This window comes from Clupea harengus, chromosome 26 (genome assembly GCF_900700415.2).
Source record: "Clupea harengus chromosome 26, Ch_v2.0.2, whole genome shotgun sequence".
Classification (NCBI taxonomy): Eukaryota; Metazoa; Chordata; class Actinopteri; order Clupeiformes; family Clupeidae; genus Clupea; species Clupea harengus.
This window is the reverse complement of record NC_045177.1, coordinates 4,132,974-4,149,338: the sequence shown is the minus strand read 5'-3', so window position 1 is coordinate 4,149,338 and position 16,365 is coordinate 4,132,974. Positions and strand designations below refer to the sequence as shown.

Here is a 16,365-nt window from a genome sequence, read left to right as displayed (position 1 = left end):
TTTTTCTAAATACATTGTTTCATTGAGAAATATTTTATTATAGCGAAGGAACTAACTGACATTCAGGTAGACTTGTATGTGTATTTCCAAATAAATATGGAGATGTCTGATATTTTTTCTTAATAAAGAAGATGTAAATCAGTAACGTTTATTTGACTATTTTATTCAGTACATAAGAACACGATTTATTTTCTCTAGATTTAGATTATTTTGCTGTTCTGGTAAATAGTTTGAACCTTTTATACAATGAAACAATTAGTTGTTTTCTCTACAATTTGTATTGTCATTTCAGCTAGTCCATTAATTATTACCCTGACAACAAAAGGTCACTGTTGGCCCACTGGTGCTCCACAGTCTGCTGCTGAATGACAAACGGCCCACCATATTGCATTACTTTCAAAACATGTCTTTCTTTACTCCTGTATGCTGCTTCAGTCATTTTCACCAACCCCTAACATTTTTATAGATGTTACCAGTGCGTTACCAAGTCTTTAATTGACCAAGTCATTTTTCATTTTGAAAGCCTTGTAGTAGCCTACCATGACCAACTTCTGTTTAGTGGCTGATATTTTAAATAGACTATGCCAAGGATATGATTTAGAAATTCTAGGAATTGCTTAGATTTGATGTTATGTTCTCAATTATCCTCGCCTGGTTACACTAAAGATGACTGTGTTCTGAGAGCGGACCAGAAGTGGCACACCAACAGTGTACCGATAAATGCTCGCTATCTGGGTGTGTCACTGCTGTCACTATTGTGAATAAACATTTTAAAACTTAATTCTTGCACCACATCACAAAAAAAGAAAAAAGTTTTTCCTCGGCGGAAATATGAATCATAGCTATGCGGTGACGTTGACGAACTCGGTCGTGATCTTGAAGCGACTATATAAAGGAGGCGTGCTTGGCATCACCCATCATCAGTCAACACTTTACATTCGATCCGTACCTACACGCTGCTTCCACTTAAGATGTGTGCCATGGAGAAATCTGTCCGAACTGCTGTGGTGTTTGTGGCCATCTCCATGCTCATTGCCTGCCATCCAACAGAGGCATGGTACAAGCAATCAACTGGTCCAAGCTACTATTCTGTTGGTAGAGCCTCCGGTTTGCTCTCCGGGATCCGCAGATCACCGTACATCCGTAGGTCCGAACAGGAGTCACCTCTCGAGACCATAGAGTCTACTGGTAATAATGTTATTCCAGACTTGGTCAACCGGCAGACACCCGTCCTGAAAAATATGGTAAGCTTTATATATTTTCAATTAACCTCTTTTCAAATGATTTGCAGTTTTAAAGTCCCTGTAGTAGCCTGTTAAAATGATTCATTTGCGGTGTGATGGCAAAGTGTTCTACAAGTAGCCTACACATTTTACACTACAATTAACAACCTCTTCAGTTTAGTTTACAAAAAAGTAACTCATTTATTTTGTAACTAACTGTTCTTTTGAGTGTTAATTGCCCTATATCTTTTTTTTAAAGATTGGGTACTGTAGCTTAATGTTCAAGGAGAGATGCACGCTCCGTAAAATAATGACTAGATTGGTTAAAGTTAAAGTTCTATTATTCCCAATATTGAATGTTGCCTATTTAAACGATCTACATTAATATATAGCCTAATATTTATTTACCCTGAACCTGATGTCTTCAGAATATTCTAGCCTGCAGATTTAGGGTGGAATTGAAGTGTTCAATTTCTACAGTTTAAAAATGGTTTAACTTGAATTATGGAGTTTACATTACACAAGCACTGATGGGATTTGTTTTTGTCTCCTTCCAGGCTATTTGTGTCAAAGACATCAGTCCGTCTTTACAGAGTTGTGAGCTTGTCCAGGATGGCTCTAACATGTTTAGATGCAAAGCTGATGTGTTTGTGTCCCTCAACACGCTGGACTGCCTGGATGCGTGAGCGTTTGCTTCCTACTCAAAACCTCGTTATTCTTTCTCATTTTTGAAACAACATACGGACTGATGACACTGAATGTTTTCTCATTTCACGCAATGTTAATGTGTTGTCAACATAAAATCAAGCTAAATAATGGTGATAAAACTGCAAGTCGCGGTGTAGGAGATACAAACTGCCTATTTTGTGAGACATACTGAACCTTGCCAAATGTATGTAATTACCATAATTTCCCAGAATCCCTCAAAGATGTTATCATTATTTTATTAAAGTTGGAAGATGTTACCAAAGTGTGGGTTATAATATGTGTGCATTGCAATCTCATGTAGGATATACTGCCCTGGTAGACAACCATCTTTTGAGTTATTTCAAAATGTAGCAATGTTTTTCCCCCCACAATTACTTCAGAGATATGTACAGAACATTTTGTGTTGTCAAGTTTGCAGTAATGAAGAATTGTTTTGCACACAACAGAATATGTGAAATCGAAGCTTAGAAATACTATATTGTTTAAGAACAGGATACTGGTACATATACAATACACTGTTTCCAAAGACAAAATAAGTTATTTATCTGCTGATATTAAAAAAAGTCAAATGACAAATGATTCACAAATGATACAGAGGTTCCCACTTCTTTTACCATAAATGATCATAAAACTGGCCTGTACAGGAGGATGGCAAAAAGCCATCGTTTAAGAAGATGCCCCTTAAGATGTACTGAGAATCTGAGTCACTACAGCCCAGAAGTGCCATCTCACTGACCTATACATTCTACCAAGAAAAAGGGGGAAAACACTGCAGAACAATGCACAAAGCTGGTACCTACTCACTACAAAAGACTTATGACGTATGGCTGTTCAAAAGACTTATTGCAGCAAAAGTTCTCCACAAAGTATTCATGTGTAGAGGTTGAATTGTGAGTATTACTGATCACAGTGAAAATACTGATTGGAAAAATTGTTATATTTTTAATATTGTAAACAGAAAATGGTGATGACTTTGAGGAGGGTTCAATACTTTTGCAAGACACTACCCGATTCACCATACATTTGTTTTCTATAAAAACACACATAAATCATTCCAGTTAGATCACACACATAAATATTTTGACCAAAATACAAACATATTTTGGCTCTCAGCTAAATGTGTACTGAGGACATTTGAGGACCAATTTGTTGTTAAGTTGTCTTTCCATGTGGTCTGATTTACCACATTTTTGAATTTCAAAGAAAGTTCTGAAGACTGACATGTTCTCATAGAGGCAAGAAACACTATGCACAGCCAAACATGAGGAGGACCATGATGAGTCATTATTTCTTAACTTCCCCTTAATTCATTTCTATACACATTTACATTTATCAATGCAAAGTGTTCAATTACTCTGTCTGCCTTTTGGGTAATGAGTTCAAAAAGTGCTGTCATGCTTGTATAGTTTTGAAACAACCTACAGAATACAGAGAACATACACGGTTGGTGACATATACACATATGTGTTGTTTTTTGGTTATAACTTCAAAACAATCCATAGTTTAAAAGTCTAATGTAAAACGTATTGTTTTGATCATATCCTACCATGAACAATTAGGACCCACTATTTTGAGGGCAAAAGCTTATACCAGCTAGTCAACCTCATATCGTGGTATTATTAGACTTGTGGTAGATATACGTTGTGTATGTCTCCTATACTTCACTGAAGCGTTGACCACCAGCAGGTTGTAAAGTAGGACGTGGAGACTCTGCCAGAGCTGTCTATAGACCTGGAGGATATACATACATTGAGACAGATGAAATATGATGTTTTTTTATCTCCCATTTCTCTATCCACTAAACACATAGCCCTCAAAGAATATACCCTTTTCTGCCAATTCTACAGCTTATTACCCCGAATGACCTCCAATACATGAAAAGATGAAAAAAAAAGTAATAAAAAATGACAAAAATAATAAAAAAAACAGACAGGGTAACATGTCATTTACGCCCCAAAAATGTAATGCATTAAACATGAGATCCACTGCCCGTAACCCTCATCCTTGAGTTCTATTTCCTGCGCTAAAACACAGGCGAGTGATCACTGAACACGAGAGGCGAAATGAGAGAGGCGAACAGATAAAGTCCACTGACTCCATTTCATAGATCCAACCCATACATTCATAGAACAAAACTAGAATATAAATGCATTTCATAGACTCAGGAATAACCAGGAGTATGTTTTCAGAAGAGATTAAGGTGGCAATGGTACTGTCCTTCAGATTTATCCCACAGTTCAACAGAAAAGCTCAGTTAAAAAGGGACTAGAGAGGTTATAATTCAGTCTATCAATAAATCACCAATTTGCAAATGACTCTTTGTGAACAAGTCTTTCTTCCCACTCTAGAGTACAAACTATAATGCCTAAACTATACAGAGGATTCTATCTGTTTGGACCGAGGGAAAGAAAAGCTCTGATGTACTTCTCTATCTGATGTTTTCACATATACAATCTATACAGTATGTGTGTATAGTGTAATGTATATAGTGCCAAGTGTCTTTGACTCCAGCATGAATAATTAAATACATAAATGAATGCAGTCAAATCTGAAAGAGAGAAAACTATTCAAATCCCCCAGGTGACACTGGTGTTATAACTCCTACAGTCCCAAAGAGAAATTGGTTTAGAATAATATAATTACTACTTCCCTTTTGTGAAAAGAAAAACAATATCAGTAAGCTTCTTTTTTTATGATAAAAATCTGAACAATCTATTCATATACAATGAATTCAGTAAACCTTCCATCTGATGAATCAGAGACTAAATGATGTCTCTATTTATAAATGGACACCAGTTAAAACCCACTGCATATTTAGACAAAAGGATGCTAATGATGTGTGACTTCTGTCATGAAGGCTGGACATGGAAAACAAACACACATGCAATTAGATCCTAATAACACTGACATTTGGGTACTGGGAGGCTGGTAGTTTGACCATAGATGTGCCCCAGTGACTTCATTAATGGTCGCATGCAATAGCTGGCAATAATCATCTGGGTTATCTTGGAAGAATGGAGGATGACTAATGCGGCCTGAAAATGATCTAACGAGTCCAATTAAACAGGTTTTCTTTCTTTCTTTTTTTTAAAACAGAGGCTTCATGATTGCCGTTTAGTGACTGCACTACAGGGTAACAGGTGGGACTGGTGTCTCCCAGGGAATACACCTAAATTCTGCCCCGTGATTTAATGATGGATGACAAAGAGGCAGGTAAGGGTAAAGCATAGCATTTGTGTGTATGTGTGTGTCGGCAACCAATGAATGTTACATTGAACAGCAAATCTAGGCAGGAAAGAAAGCTGGTGTGGAATTTGTGGCAAAAAAGGAAATTTCAGGTTAGAAGAGACACAGTTGCGTAGTCTTAGTCGTGTTCGCAATCTGAAGGATTGCTCTTCAAACTGGCAATAGCCCTGAAGTTGATGACTCATTTCATATAGATTTCTCAAGTAAAACTTTCTTTACAGATTGCATCAAAGCAGCAACTGCTCCGTGCAATATTGATGAGACACGTTCAAAGTCTTTCATTAATTAATAACCTTCTTCATCTGAGTCACATCTGTGGTAAGACTCTTGTATGGCAATGAAGGTTTTGGTGATTACCTCTTCACAGTAATTGCAAACTGCAAGTGCTTGTTTCCCAAATGTCTTTGACAGGAAAGGTCTGCCTGCTGACCGTGAGCTGCGTCTCAACTAAACGGTTATTGCACATTGACTGAGGCTCCCCAGCAGGACACTCTGCAAATAATGACATTTTAAGATAATTTTTAGGATTTTATGATACTGTATGTACTGTAGTACTGTAAGTCTAGTAAGTGGTGGCAAATATATTTATTAAATATAGCTTGGCATTTATCGACATATTTGTCTGGAGACCACCATGGTGACATCTGATATAAATGTGGATTGGAACAATGGCCATTAATGCCACGCAGGGCAGGGCGAGGAAGAGGAGGATTGACAGTCATTGGCTTAGAATAAGCCTATAGGGAAACCAATTTGGGGAATTTCCAACTTGTCAATTCAATTCAATTCAATTCAATTCAACTTTATTCGCCATGTATACAGATACTAGGAATTGTTTTTGGTTTTCTCCATGCAGGCTATAGTATCACAGATAGAACAACAAGACAACACAGAACAACAATACAAGGACAGATAGTACCAGACAGTATGAGCAAAATAATAAATAAGAATGGAGGTAGTGCAACAATAATAATGTTAAATAAAGTTAAATAAAGTGTGAGTTGTTCCTCATAAGATTAGATCATTTAATGAACACAATAATGGATTTTGAAGTCTGGATTGTCAGCTGTAGATGTACTGCCTGTGTTTGCACTCATGGGGTTAATAACAGACTACCTGTATAGACTGTCTGACACATTAACTGAACAATTGAGCTATATCTTAATTTAACAGCCTATCCAACACACTCGCATGTACTTTGCCCTTAAAATGAAGGCCAAGCATCCCTGTGGTCAGTTTATCTACAGTGTTAAACTGTATTCATTTAAACTGACAGGCAATCATTTGTAGGTAATCAGATATCTGTCTTCACTTGGATAATCCAGTGTCCCTTCAGATTTCCAGAATATGTAGGCCTAACAGCATCCATCTGCAGCCCACAAGACTACAAGACATGTCCAGTACAAGTAACGCCTACTACAAGACATGCCCACTTCATAGTAATGTCACGGCTAATTAAATAACATTGGTCGGTTTTAATGCCAACTTCAAATACTGTATGTTAACCCATTTGCTATTTAGTAGGCATTATCTGAAAGAGGTTTCATATCGTACAATTTTATGTCCATCTGAATACATGCTTGAAGAAACTATACATAGGCAAATGTAATTTGATAAGTCTACATGAAATAGGGACGTTTAACATCAACTGCACTTTCAATCAATAAATTAACTGAGGACAAATGTATTATGCTTTGTTAGGCAGGCCTCATCCAACTAAATCATATGAATAAACTACATAAATAACCAGTGTTTATAGCCTAGTTATCAACATGTCTAAAGACTCCCTAGGGAAGTTAATAACCCTGGATGCCTAAAAGACATGTAGAAGAAATTTGGAGCGGAGTGCGTAGATGAAAGGTTGTTGGATAAGTGGAATAGATGGACAGAGGAGACATTTCCTCTAGATTGAGTGTTGAGCACAGAAAGGTTATGATGTTGTGATGTTGAAACTCACCAAGCCTCGCCCCTACATATCTGAAAACACCCTGATCTAGCGTTTGGAATCCTGAGAGGTATGAAGTGGCTTTGCTGTGGTGAATCCTGAGAGGTAGGAAGTGGCTTTGCTGTGGTGAATCCTGAGAGGTAGGAAGTGGCTTTGCTGTGGTGAATCCTGAGAGGTATGAAGTGGCTTTGCTGTGGTGAATCATTGTGACGTAGTGGAGTCTCACTCCATCCCTGGTCGTGTCTCTCAGCTCAAACTGCTGAATGATCTGCACTCTCTAGAGCATTCACATGAGCCAGCACACAGCCTTTACACTGATACGCAACATTGCTGGGGAATTGGACATGATCATGGTGCTATTTGGAAAGCAAGAGGTTCTCATAGCTACAGGCAAACCCATACAGCATAAAGATTTGATTTCCCTTTTATTGGCGATTATTCAGCTCCCTGCCTCTGTGTCTGTCATACAATGTGCAGCACACACAAAGGGCAGGGATGATGTCAGCCTAGGAAATGAGACAGCTGCCGCGGCTGCACAAAGGGAAAAAAGGATGGATGAGAGTTAGGATGAGAGTTTTTAAAATGCCCAAGCATAACACATTCCTTTTTGAACCATAAAATGCCAGACATTGTCTGAAGTGTTAAAGGAAGCCCAGGAAGTGGCAGACAGTAAAGAAAACAACAGTGGATTGTGTCCACAAGTCATCCTGCCCTCCCAAGATCCTGTTTCCATGCCATTGCTAAACTCACACATGGCCTAGAGACCATGCAACCACAAACTGTGTATGAAAATGTGTTTTGCACCAGGATTCACTACAGTATCAGCTGCTTCTTGTTCCCTGTTTGAAACACAATGTTGCGCCCACGATGAGAGTCACAAAGTGGGTCCATCACCCACCGCCTGAAGGCCTGTGCATATTATGATGGATTTCATTCAGTTGAACAAATGCAGTGGTTATGAATATTGTCTTAGTCGATAGGTTCTCTGAATGGCCAACATGTTACCCAGTGAAACATGCTAATGCCCTATCAGTAGCCAAAGCTCCGCTGAGGGAAGATGAGGTGCCATGACAGGGTGTATGCATTTTGTGAACAGAAAAATATGGTATATGGAATACAAAGACACTTTGATATGACCAAGAGAGTAGGGGTGCTGAAAACACTCACTCACACCTCCCTTAGGTCATTTCATATAACAGGAACTTCAACCAGAAACTCTTACATTTTAACCTAAGTCCAATTAAAAGCAACACATACAAATGAATATAAGATTCATTGGATTATTGATTATTGTCAATCATTATTATTTATATATTATATTATATATATATTTATATATATTATATATTAACCAGAACCAAGAGGAGAGAGCACATTAGTCCAGTTTTAGCTGCTCTGCACTGGCTTCCAGTAACTTTTAGAATTGACTAAGGTCCTTCTCCTAATATACAAAGCCCATAATGGGCTAGGACCAAGTTACATTGCAAACTCCGTAGTCAAATACTTGCCTTCAAGAACACTGCGATCATCGAATGCTGGTTTATTGGAGGTTCCCAGCAACAGCCGTAAGAAAATCGGGGACGCAGCATTTGTCAATTACGCCCCAGTGCTATGGAACATACTGCCTATAGACATCAGGGAAGCCAGCTCGCTTACTGTAACATCTTTAAAAGAAAACTAAAAACATACCTCTTCACATTAGCCTTTAACTAGCTACCACTTCGCACTATATATATATATATATATATATATATATATATATATATATATAAATACTTTTAATTTAATTTAATTTAAATCTCTACTTGTGATATTAAGGGGTTAGATTAAACATATCTCTGCAGTTTTATTTTCTATCTTATGCTATGCATTTTATGTATTCAATTTTATAATTTGAATTATAATTATTATTATTATAATTTTTTTTGCACTATATCTGAGTTATGTTTCTTTGATGTCTATTTTTATGTGCATGTCATTTCTTTGTGCACGTTATGTATTTGCTGTAAAGCACTTTGAGCTGCATTCTTTTGCATGAAAGGTGCTATATAAATAAAGTTTTATTATTATTTATTATTATTATTATTATTATTATTATTAAATCTGATCCTTATTTCTGATTGGCAACTCCTTCACTAGGGATTAGGATTGTTTTAGTTTGCATAATTGGGAATAAGACTGTTAATGATTATATTACTCTAAATACTACTGTGCTAACTGGATTATATGATACAGACTGTATCATCGAAGCTTTAAAGGTCCCCAAATGTTAAGCAGGAAATGTGTACATGTTATGCTTTGTTGGATGTGACGCTTAAAGCCAAAGGGAGAGAATGTGAAATAATGTTGTGTCTTATAAATGAATGTACTTAGTTGAGAAGCTTTCTTTTTTCTATGTGTAAATTTGAAAAGATAGGATTTACCTTTCTGGCCCTGAGTTCTAATGAATGCAACATACATTTTGGTGTGTACACACATTCCTCTTTCTAATGAATAACACAAGGAATATATTATCAGGACTGTGGGGACTTCCCTCAGACTGACATGTGCCACAATATGACATACATGACCAATACATCTGCAGGAATGGTTGCTGACACACATAATTGACAACCCAGAATGGCACAAATAAGGACAATGACGGGAAGACTGAAAGAGGCACATAGTTTATTGCTTTGTGAAGAACCACTCTACTCACCACTCTCACTAGTCTTGATAGAAACCAAAACCGAAAAAACCCCAGTTTGGTCGTATGTGTGTATCCTCAAGTATTTCACAGAAACAATGGGACTGCATGTGTGATACGTGATGAGCTTGTATTAGGAAGGGGGCCTAGCCCCACAGAGCTTTGGATTTGATACTTGAATCTTATGTTGCTTGTTACCTTCCCCGGTACAGTAAATAAAGCTGCAGTCTCACATCTGAGTTGCCTGGAATCTCTTACCACCCAATCTCTGTTGCTCATCAGAGGAAAACGGTGGGGGACAGAAAGAAGCTAGCTCGATATGTGGTGACGTGTGAGCTGTGTGTGTGTGTGTGTGTGTGTGTGTGTGTGTGTGTGTGTGTGTGTGCGTGTGTGTGTGTGTGTGTGTGTGTGTGTGTGTGCTAGCTTGATATGTGACGACGAGTGAGCTGCAGTCACAACCTCAGGTACAAAAACAGCAGAACAACCGTAGAAATAGTGTCAAAACATAACTCTAGCAAACTCATTATTGTGCATGTTGATGCAAATGACATTTTAAAAGATTTTAAGGAACTTTTTTGTGCCCTGAATGAGCCAGGAATACAAACATTTATCACTGGTCAGTTTAAACACTTGGCTCGCAAAAACGTATTTTTCAATCAGTATAATTTTAACCTTTTCAGGAATCGCAGACATTATTTCAGACTACATAGCACAGAACTCTGGATAGGGACCAAAGTTTCATGCGACCACTATATTTTATCCCTTCATCACCTCACTACCTTGAGGACCTCTGTACTCGGCAGCCAACAAGACACACACACACACACACACACACACACACACACACACACACACACACACACACACACACACACACACACACACACACACACAGACACACACACACACACACACACACACACACACACACACACACACACACATGGGATTATCAGAGAAAATGGATGAACTGGTGTGTGCTGGGACTCTCACTCTCCATCATAGCCAGCCCAAAAACCCTAACCCAAAAAGATTCCACCAAAAAAACACAGGGCCCCCCCCCCCTCCTCCCTTTTTTTTATGAAAGCCATCATCTCCTGCAGTGTGTTTTTTCATATCTTCACCATTAACTCCAGTAGGCCCTAAACAATTGAGAATTACATTATCTAGCCATCTACACACACTCGGTGGCATCTCATTAACATCCAACACTAGTATCAAAAACCTTGGTGTAATTATCAACCAAGACCACCTACTTGACTCACACATGAAACAGATTTCAAGAACATAATTTTTTCATCTATGCGATATTGCCAAAAGTCCTATCCCTCCAAGATGCAGAAAAACAAATCCAAACTTTTATTACATCACGGCTAGACTACGGCGATGCTCTCATGTCCGGATGTAGCAACAACTCAATAAATAGCTAACGAGCCCCCCTGCTGTGGAATCATCTTCCTGCTTCCATTGGAGATGCAGACACCCTTTCCATATTCAAATCGAGACTAAAGACATTCCTCTTTAGTGGATCCCACAGTCATGAATAATGCATCAGAAACCTGTCACCTGTCATCTGTCATCTGTTGCCACTTTGTTTACTTCTTGTTGCTGGTTATGTTGTTGTGTTTAGCAGGAGTGGGCTACAGACAGTGCATGTTGTACCATGAAGGAGGGCCTTTACGGACCCCTGTGACAGCATATGGCGCATGTTGCAGCTGTGGCCAGCAAGTTGTGCACTGCTATAGTATCCTGCCACACGTACTATGCTTATATAACACCATGCACCAAGCCAGCCTACATACCTAAACATAACTCATCACAACTAAACACATAGAATTCCCAATATCAATAAAACTGGGCTACAGACAGCGCATGTTGTACTGTGAAGGAGGGCCTTTGAACACCTGGTATGGGCTAAACTAAGTAGTAGCTTAACTAAATAGGCTCCGGTCTACTTGAGGGGAGTTTGACCCTAACGTGATAGGTGTGAAGGTGTATGCATACAGTTGTGACAGGAAGGGTCTCTGCTTACAATGATCTGAGTTCTGAAATCGCGAGTTCTGAAACGTTTGATTCCAGACAGCACTGCACAGAGACCCACATTGCTGGCGCTGGTGTCTACGATGAACGGTCCCTGCAGGTCTGGAAATGCCAGCATGGCTGGCCTAGATGAGTGCTGTCTGGAATCAAACACAGTAGACATTCAGTTTATGCATTGGGCTGGCGATTCAATTCAATTCAATTCAATTCAATTTTATTTATATAGCGCCATAACAATACAATTGTCTCAAGGCGCTTTACAGAGCCCAGAGCCTGGACCCCCTTAGCGCAAGCACAATGGCAGCAGGGGCAAGGAAAAACTCCCTGTTAGCCATGAAGGAACCTTAAGCAGAACCACGGCACATAAGGGGGGACCCATCTGCTTGAGGTCGGCCGGGTGGAGATAGGAAGGGGGGGGTTGGGGGGATGGGGAGATGGTTGCAAAGCCTCTGATAAGGAGTTGGTAGTCGGACACAAACCCCAGGAATCTCCACAGCTCTCCGAGTTTGCAGGGAGTGGGCCAGTCTCTCACCTCCACTACCTTCACTGAGTCAGTGGACACCAAACACAACATAGACATAGTTGAGACAGATAGACATAGACAGAGGACTTGAAAGAGTAGAATCTCGAGTTCTGAAACAGTTATGAGGGGGACAATGATGGGCAGTGGGTTATATACTGTAGCCCATGGCCAGGGTGGAGTTAGACTACTCCCCTGCTCAACTGTTGCCTGCCTCAAGGCTTTACTGTGGGTGTTTCAGCAACTTTGCATGCATCTAGTTCCCCATATGTGAGCTGTGTCTCACAAAGTGATCGAAGGAGAACTCAGATGTTTGGCTCTAGCCATTTAATAGTCATTTAATAATTTCATGGAGTCAGATTAATCATATTTTCCACAATATTTACCACTCTAATACAATAATAATATATTATTTAACTATACAATACTACAGTTCAGACACATTTAAGCTTTTCAGCCTGATTTGGTAACACTTTTGTCTTGCCTGTGCCTGTGCTTTAAGTGTCCTCTTCAGCATATGTTGCCATTTTGCTTGGTCTGGGCTTGTTCTGGCATTTCCCTGTCTTGTTTGTGTTCTGTGATATTTTGGTTTGGAAACATTAACAAATGGTAGATTTTTCCCCCTCATTGTATTTATCTGTATGGCCCAGCTCAGTTGATTAATTGATGTTCAATATTCTTTAATAGATTTATGTTGAAATCCAGTCTCTCCTTACAAATGCACCAGTACTAATACTGTACTAAGTCTCTAGTCTAGGGTTTAGGGAGGTAAAAAGATAGATAACTTAATTAGAAATGTAGACCGTGAATGGATGAAACAATTTTAGAGCAAAACAATTAATGGCACATAAAAGTAAGAGACAAATGTATGTAATGTTAGAGACAGCATGGTGAAGCTTATGACGAACCCACACATCGGTGTTGAAAGAAAAACAAAGAAATCCATCTGCTTCTAGAGATAAACTGCCGTTGACGTGGGTTACTTCATGGAACCTCATGTGCACGACTATCTTTTACACTTGAGTGGCGTTACATAAGTCAAATCACATCAATATTTGACATATAAAAGCTTTTCTTATTGATAACTACAAGCTGGTGCAGCTGTAGCCCCGCTGTCTTCCACAGGATGAATCACAGGAACATGGGACAAGAGGCAGGGGATGGAATTTAAAACCTCTCAATTTTCTGGGGACAATTCCACATAGTGTACCACAAGGGGGGTGTCATTACATTACCACACATTGTCTTTCTTTTCCACAGCCCACGTCCCCTTCACCCAGAGGGGGGGGGGGGGGGGGGGCAATCTCCACCACGGGCACTCCTCTGATTCATTTTTATGTGCTGGCTGGGCTCCATTCCATGCGTAAGTGTGAACAGGAATGAAATGCTCTTGACAAGCCCCATACATCTCTCACTATCAACTATCGACACAGACATTGACCACCTCGCAATAGGGTGTAATTGCCCTTGATGTTGTAAGTAATTCATACAAATCATTCACTAAATGGATACCTGATGCTTTCAGTCCTATACTGCCAATACTACTGTTCTTGTATGACAAAGCCATCCTTATCCATACATTCTACCAGCCGTGATTTTTTTTTTTAATGAAATTAGATTCTTGACTTTTGAAAACACCACATTTGTGTACTCCAAAAAGAAACAAGTACAATTCATTTGATGCTAAAACACAGTCAAGATAAGTAACATCCTGGATCATGTTCTCTCCCATCCGTGATGCTTCACTTTAATTATTTTGTGATCGGCCCTCGTGTTCATTTGTTTAATTGGAAGCTCTGATGTGGGGAGAATGGAGGCCATTAGGAATAGCAAAAGAGTGCTAGAGGTCAAAGTTCAATATGGAACGACTGGATACGGACACAGTCCTATGGTGACACTAAACTCAGAGATTAATGGACTATGCTTCTCATTACAATGTTAATTAGGATTGGAAAAACACGGCTGACCTTTCCATGACCCTTGGATGGGGAGGGGTGAGGAAGGTTTTTCTCGGAGAAGACATGAAATATGGCAGTAGACACAAAGAGAGCAGCCCAGGCTTCCACAAAATGTTTACGTAATAACTCATGATGGAAATCTTGTGAAATGTATATTTCTACAGTCCTGACTTGATTGATTGAGTTGAATCTGAATCATGAGGACAACGTACAAACAATGGCTCTTCCACACACTCTCTTGCATGAAGGGTTGGGGATGGCAGATTTGGTTTGGATGACAGATGGCTGGTTGTTGTGTCTAGCGGTTCTGATCCGGCACAACAGATCCCAGTATTATGTACTGATGAGTAAAACCCCCTTGTCTCTTAATATGAATAATTTATGCTACTTCCTATCATATATTATTCAGAGATAAAGAGGTAAACTACAGTGCCTATTTCAAGTAGCCTGTTGCATATTTTTTTCTCAAATACATTAAAGCTCTTCAGCTCCAGCATGAAATCTACCAGAGTTCAAATCTACCAGAGAAGTGGTGGTGATGGCATTCACTCTATTTAAACACACCTTCAATGGCACTGGGACAGGTATGCCTGAACGGACCGAAAAGAAAGACTTACCATTGAGATAATGTTCATTTTCAGAACTATGAAATAATGTGCTTTGCTTCTAACTGACCAAATAGGCTTCTTATTTATCCAAGTGGTATTCATGTTATCATTTTAGTAAAACTAAGTTTTCAGTACTACTAAACATCGCATTTGTTTGATATGTAGCTATTTTATTTAACCAACACCATATTCAACTGGTTGAGTGGGAGTGTAATAACTGAGATGATTTTTAATTATTGAAATTAAGAACATTTGGCCACTTGAATAATTGAACATATGTTTTGGAACAACAGAAATGAAATTGTCTGTGAAAGGCATGTTATCATGAATCTTTGAAGATCTTGATCCTGTGCAATGCCATTCATCTCACTTTTCCCGCCCTTTTCACTTCATGTCGGAATTTATACAATTGATAAGACTGAAACTAAATGTATGTACACGTCATCTTGAGGTGACAATATTTTCAGAATATCTTCACAAACAATTGCAAAAGTGTGATATTCATAGAGAAAGGTTGTCCTTGTCTTTATCACTACAGTCTATTACTGTGTCGTGCTCCCCTCTTTGAATGGATCAATTTTCATTGATCTCAAATCACAGCTTTTATTTTATATTCTGAAAATGTTACCTCTGTTTTTGATGCTATTTTTGTGCTATTTAAGTTCAAAAACAGTAAATGTTACAGTTATACTAGTGTATCTATTGTGTGGTAAATATGAATGTGGATGTTAAAACCAATGAATGGTAGAGGATTTTATGTTTCATGTGTCGGAGGTGAATTTAATTCTTTGAGGTACACACGACAGGTTCTAGCAGTGAATGTGAGAGCATCTTTTTTCCACCCTCCAGATGCATGGCTCTGATTGGTGATCGGGACCACAAGCACCACGTCTTCTCTCATTTTAGACTCTGCTTCCTCTTGTTGAGGCCCATTGAATATGTTCATGACGTCCTCTGTTCTGACATGTGCTGATATACTTCAACCAATAGACTTTTGCATCCAATCCCAGCTGCCCTGGCACAAACAAAAGATGGTTTCTTCTTTGCCGGTAAATGCTCTCTGATATTTCTATGAAGGTAATGTCACCTGTGTGTACTGTTTAAATACAAATAAATGCCACTTTATTTTGTCTTGAAGAGCTGCTGAGAGAGTATGTTATTAGAAACTGTCAAAGACTACGGATAAATTAGATTTGGTTGCATGCAAACCCATGCATAATTAAATTGACACTATATGTCTGCAGCGCAGTGGAGGAAGCAGTGAAAGAGAATTCTTCTGAGGCTAAAATGGTCATAAACTCAAACACAGACATTTCATCTTGGGAGACAAGCAAAGATACACAGCTGTAGGAGACATGTTTTAGTAGTATTACATCCTTCTTCTCAGGGGATCACCTACAATTCATATGTTCCCAAGATCGAATGCCTGCA

At 38.9% G+C, this 16,365-nt stretch overlaps 1 protein-coding gene across 1 annotated transcript; it reads left to right on the top strand.

The window, feature by feature from the left end:
• The first annotated feature begins 931 nt into the window (after positions 1-931).
• Positions 932-2,521, top strand: npb (neuropeptide B). The gene is made up of 2 exons (XM_012833857.2): positions 932-1,244; positions 1,781-2,521. The coding sequence occupies exons 1-2, from the start codon at positions 972-974 to the stop codon at positions 1,907-1,909; spliced, it is 402 nt and encodes a 133-aa protein (XP_012689311.1). The 5' UTR covers positions 932-971; the 3' UTR covers positions 1,910-2,521.
• Positions 2,522-16,365: the final 13,844 nt, after the last annotated feature.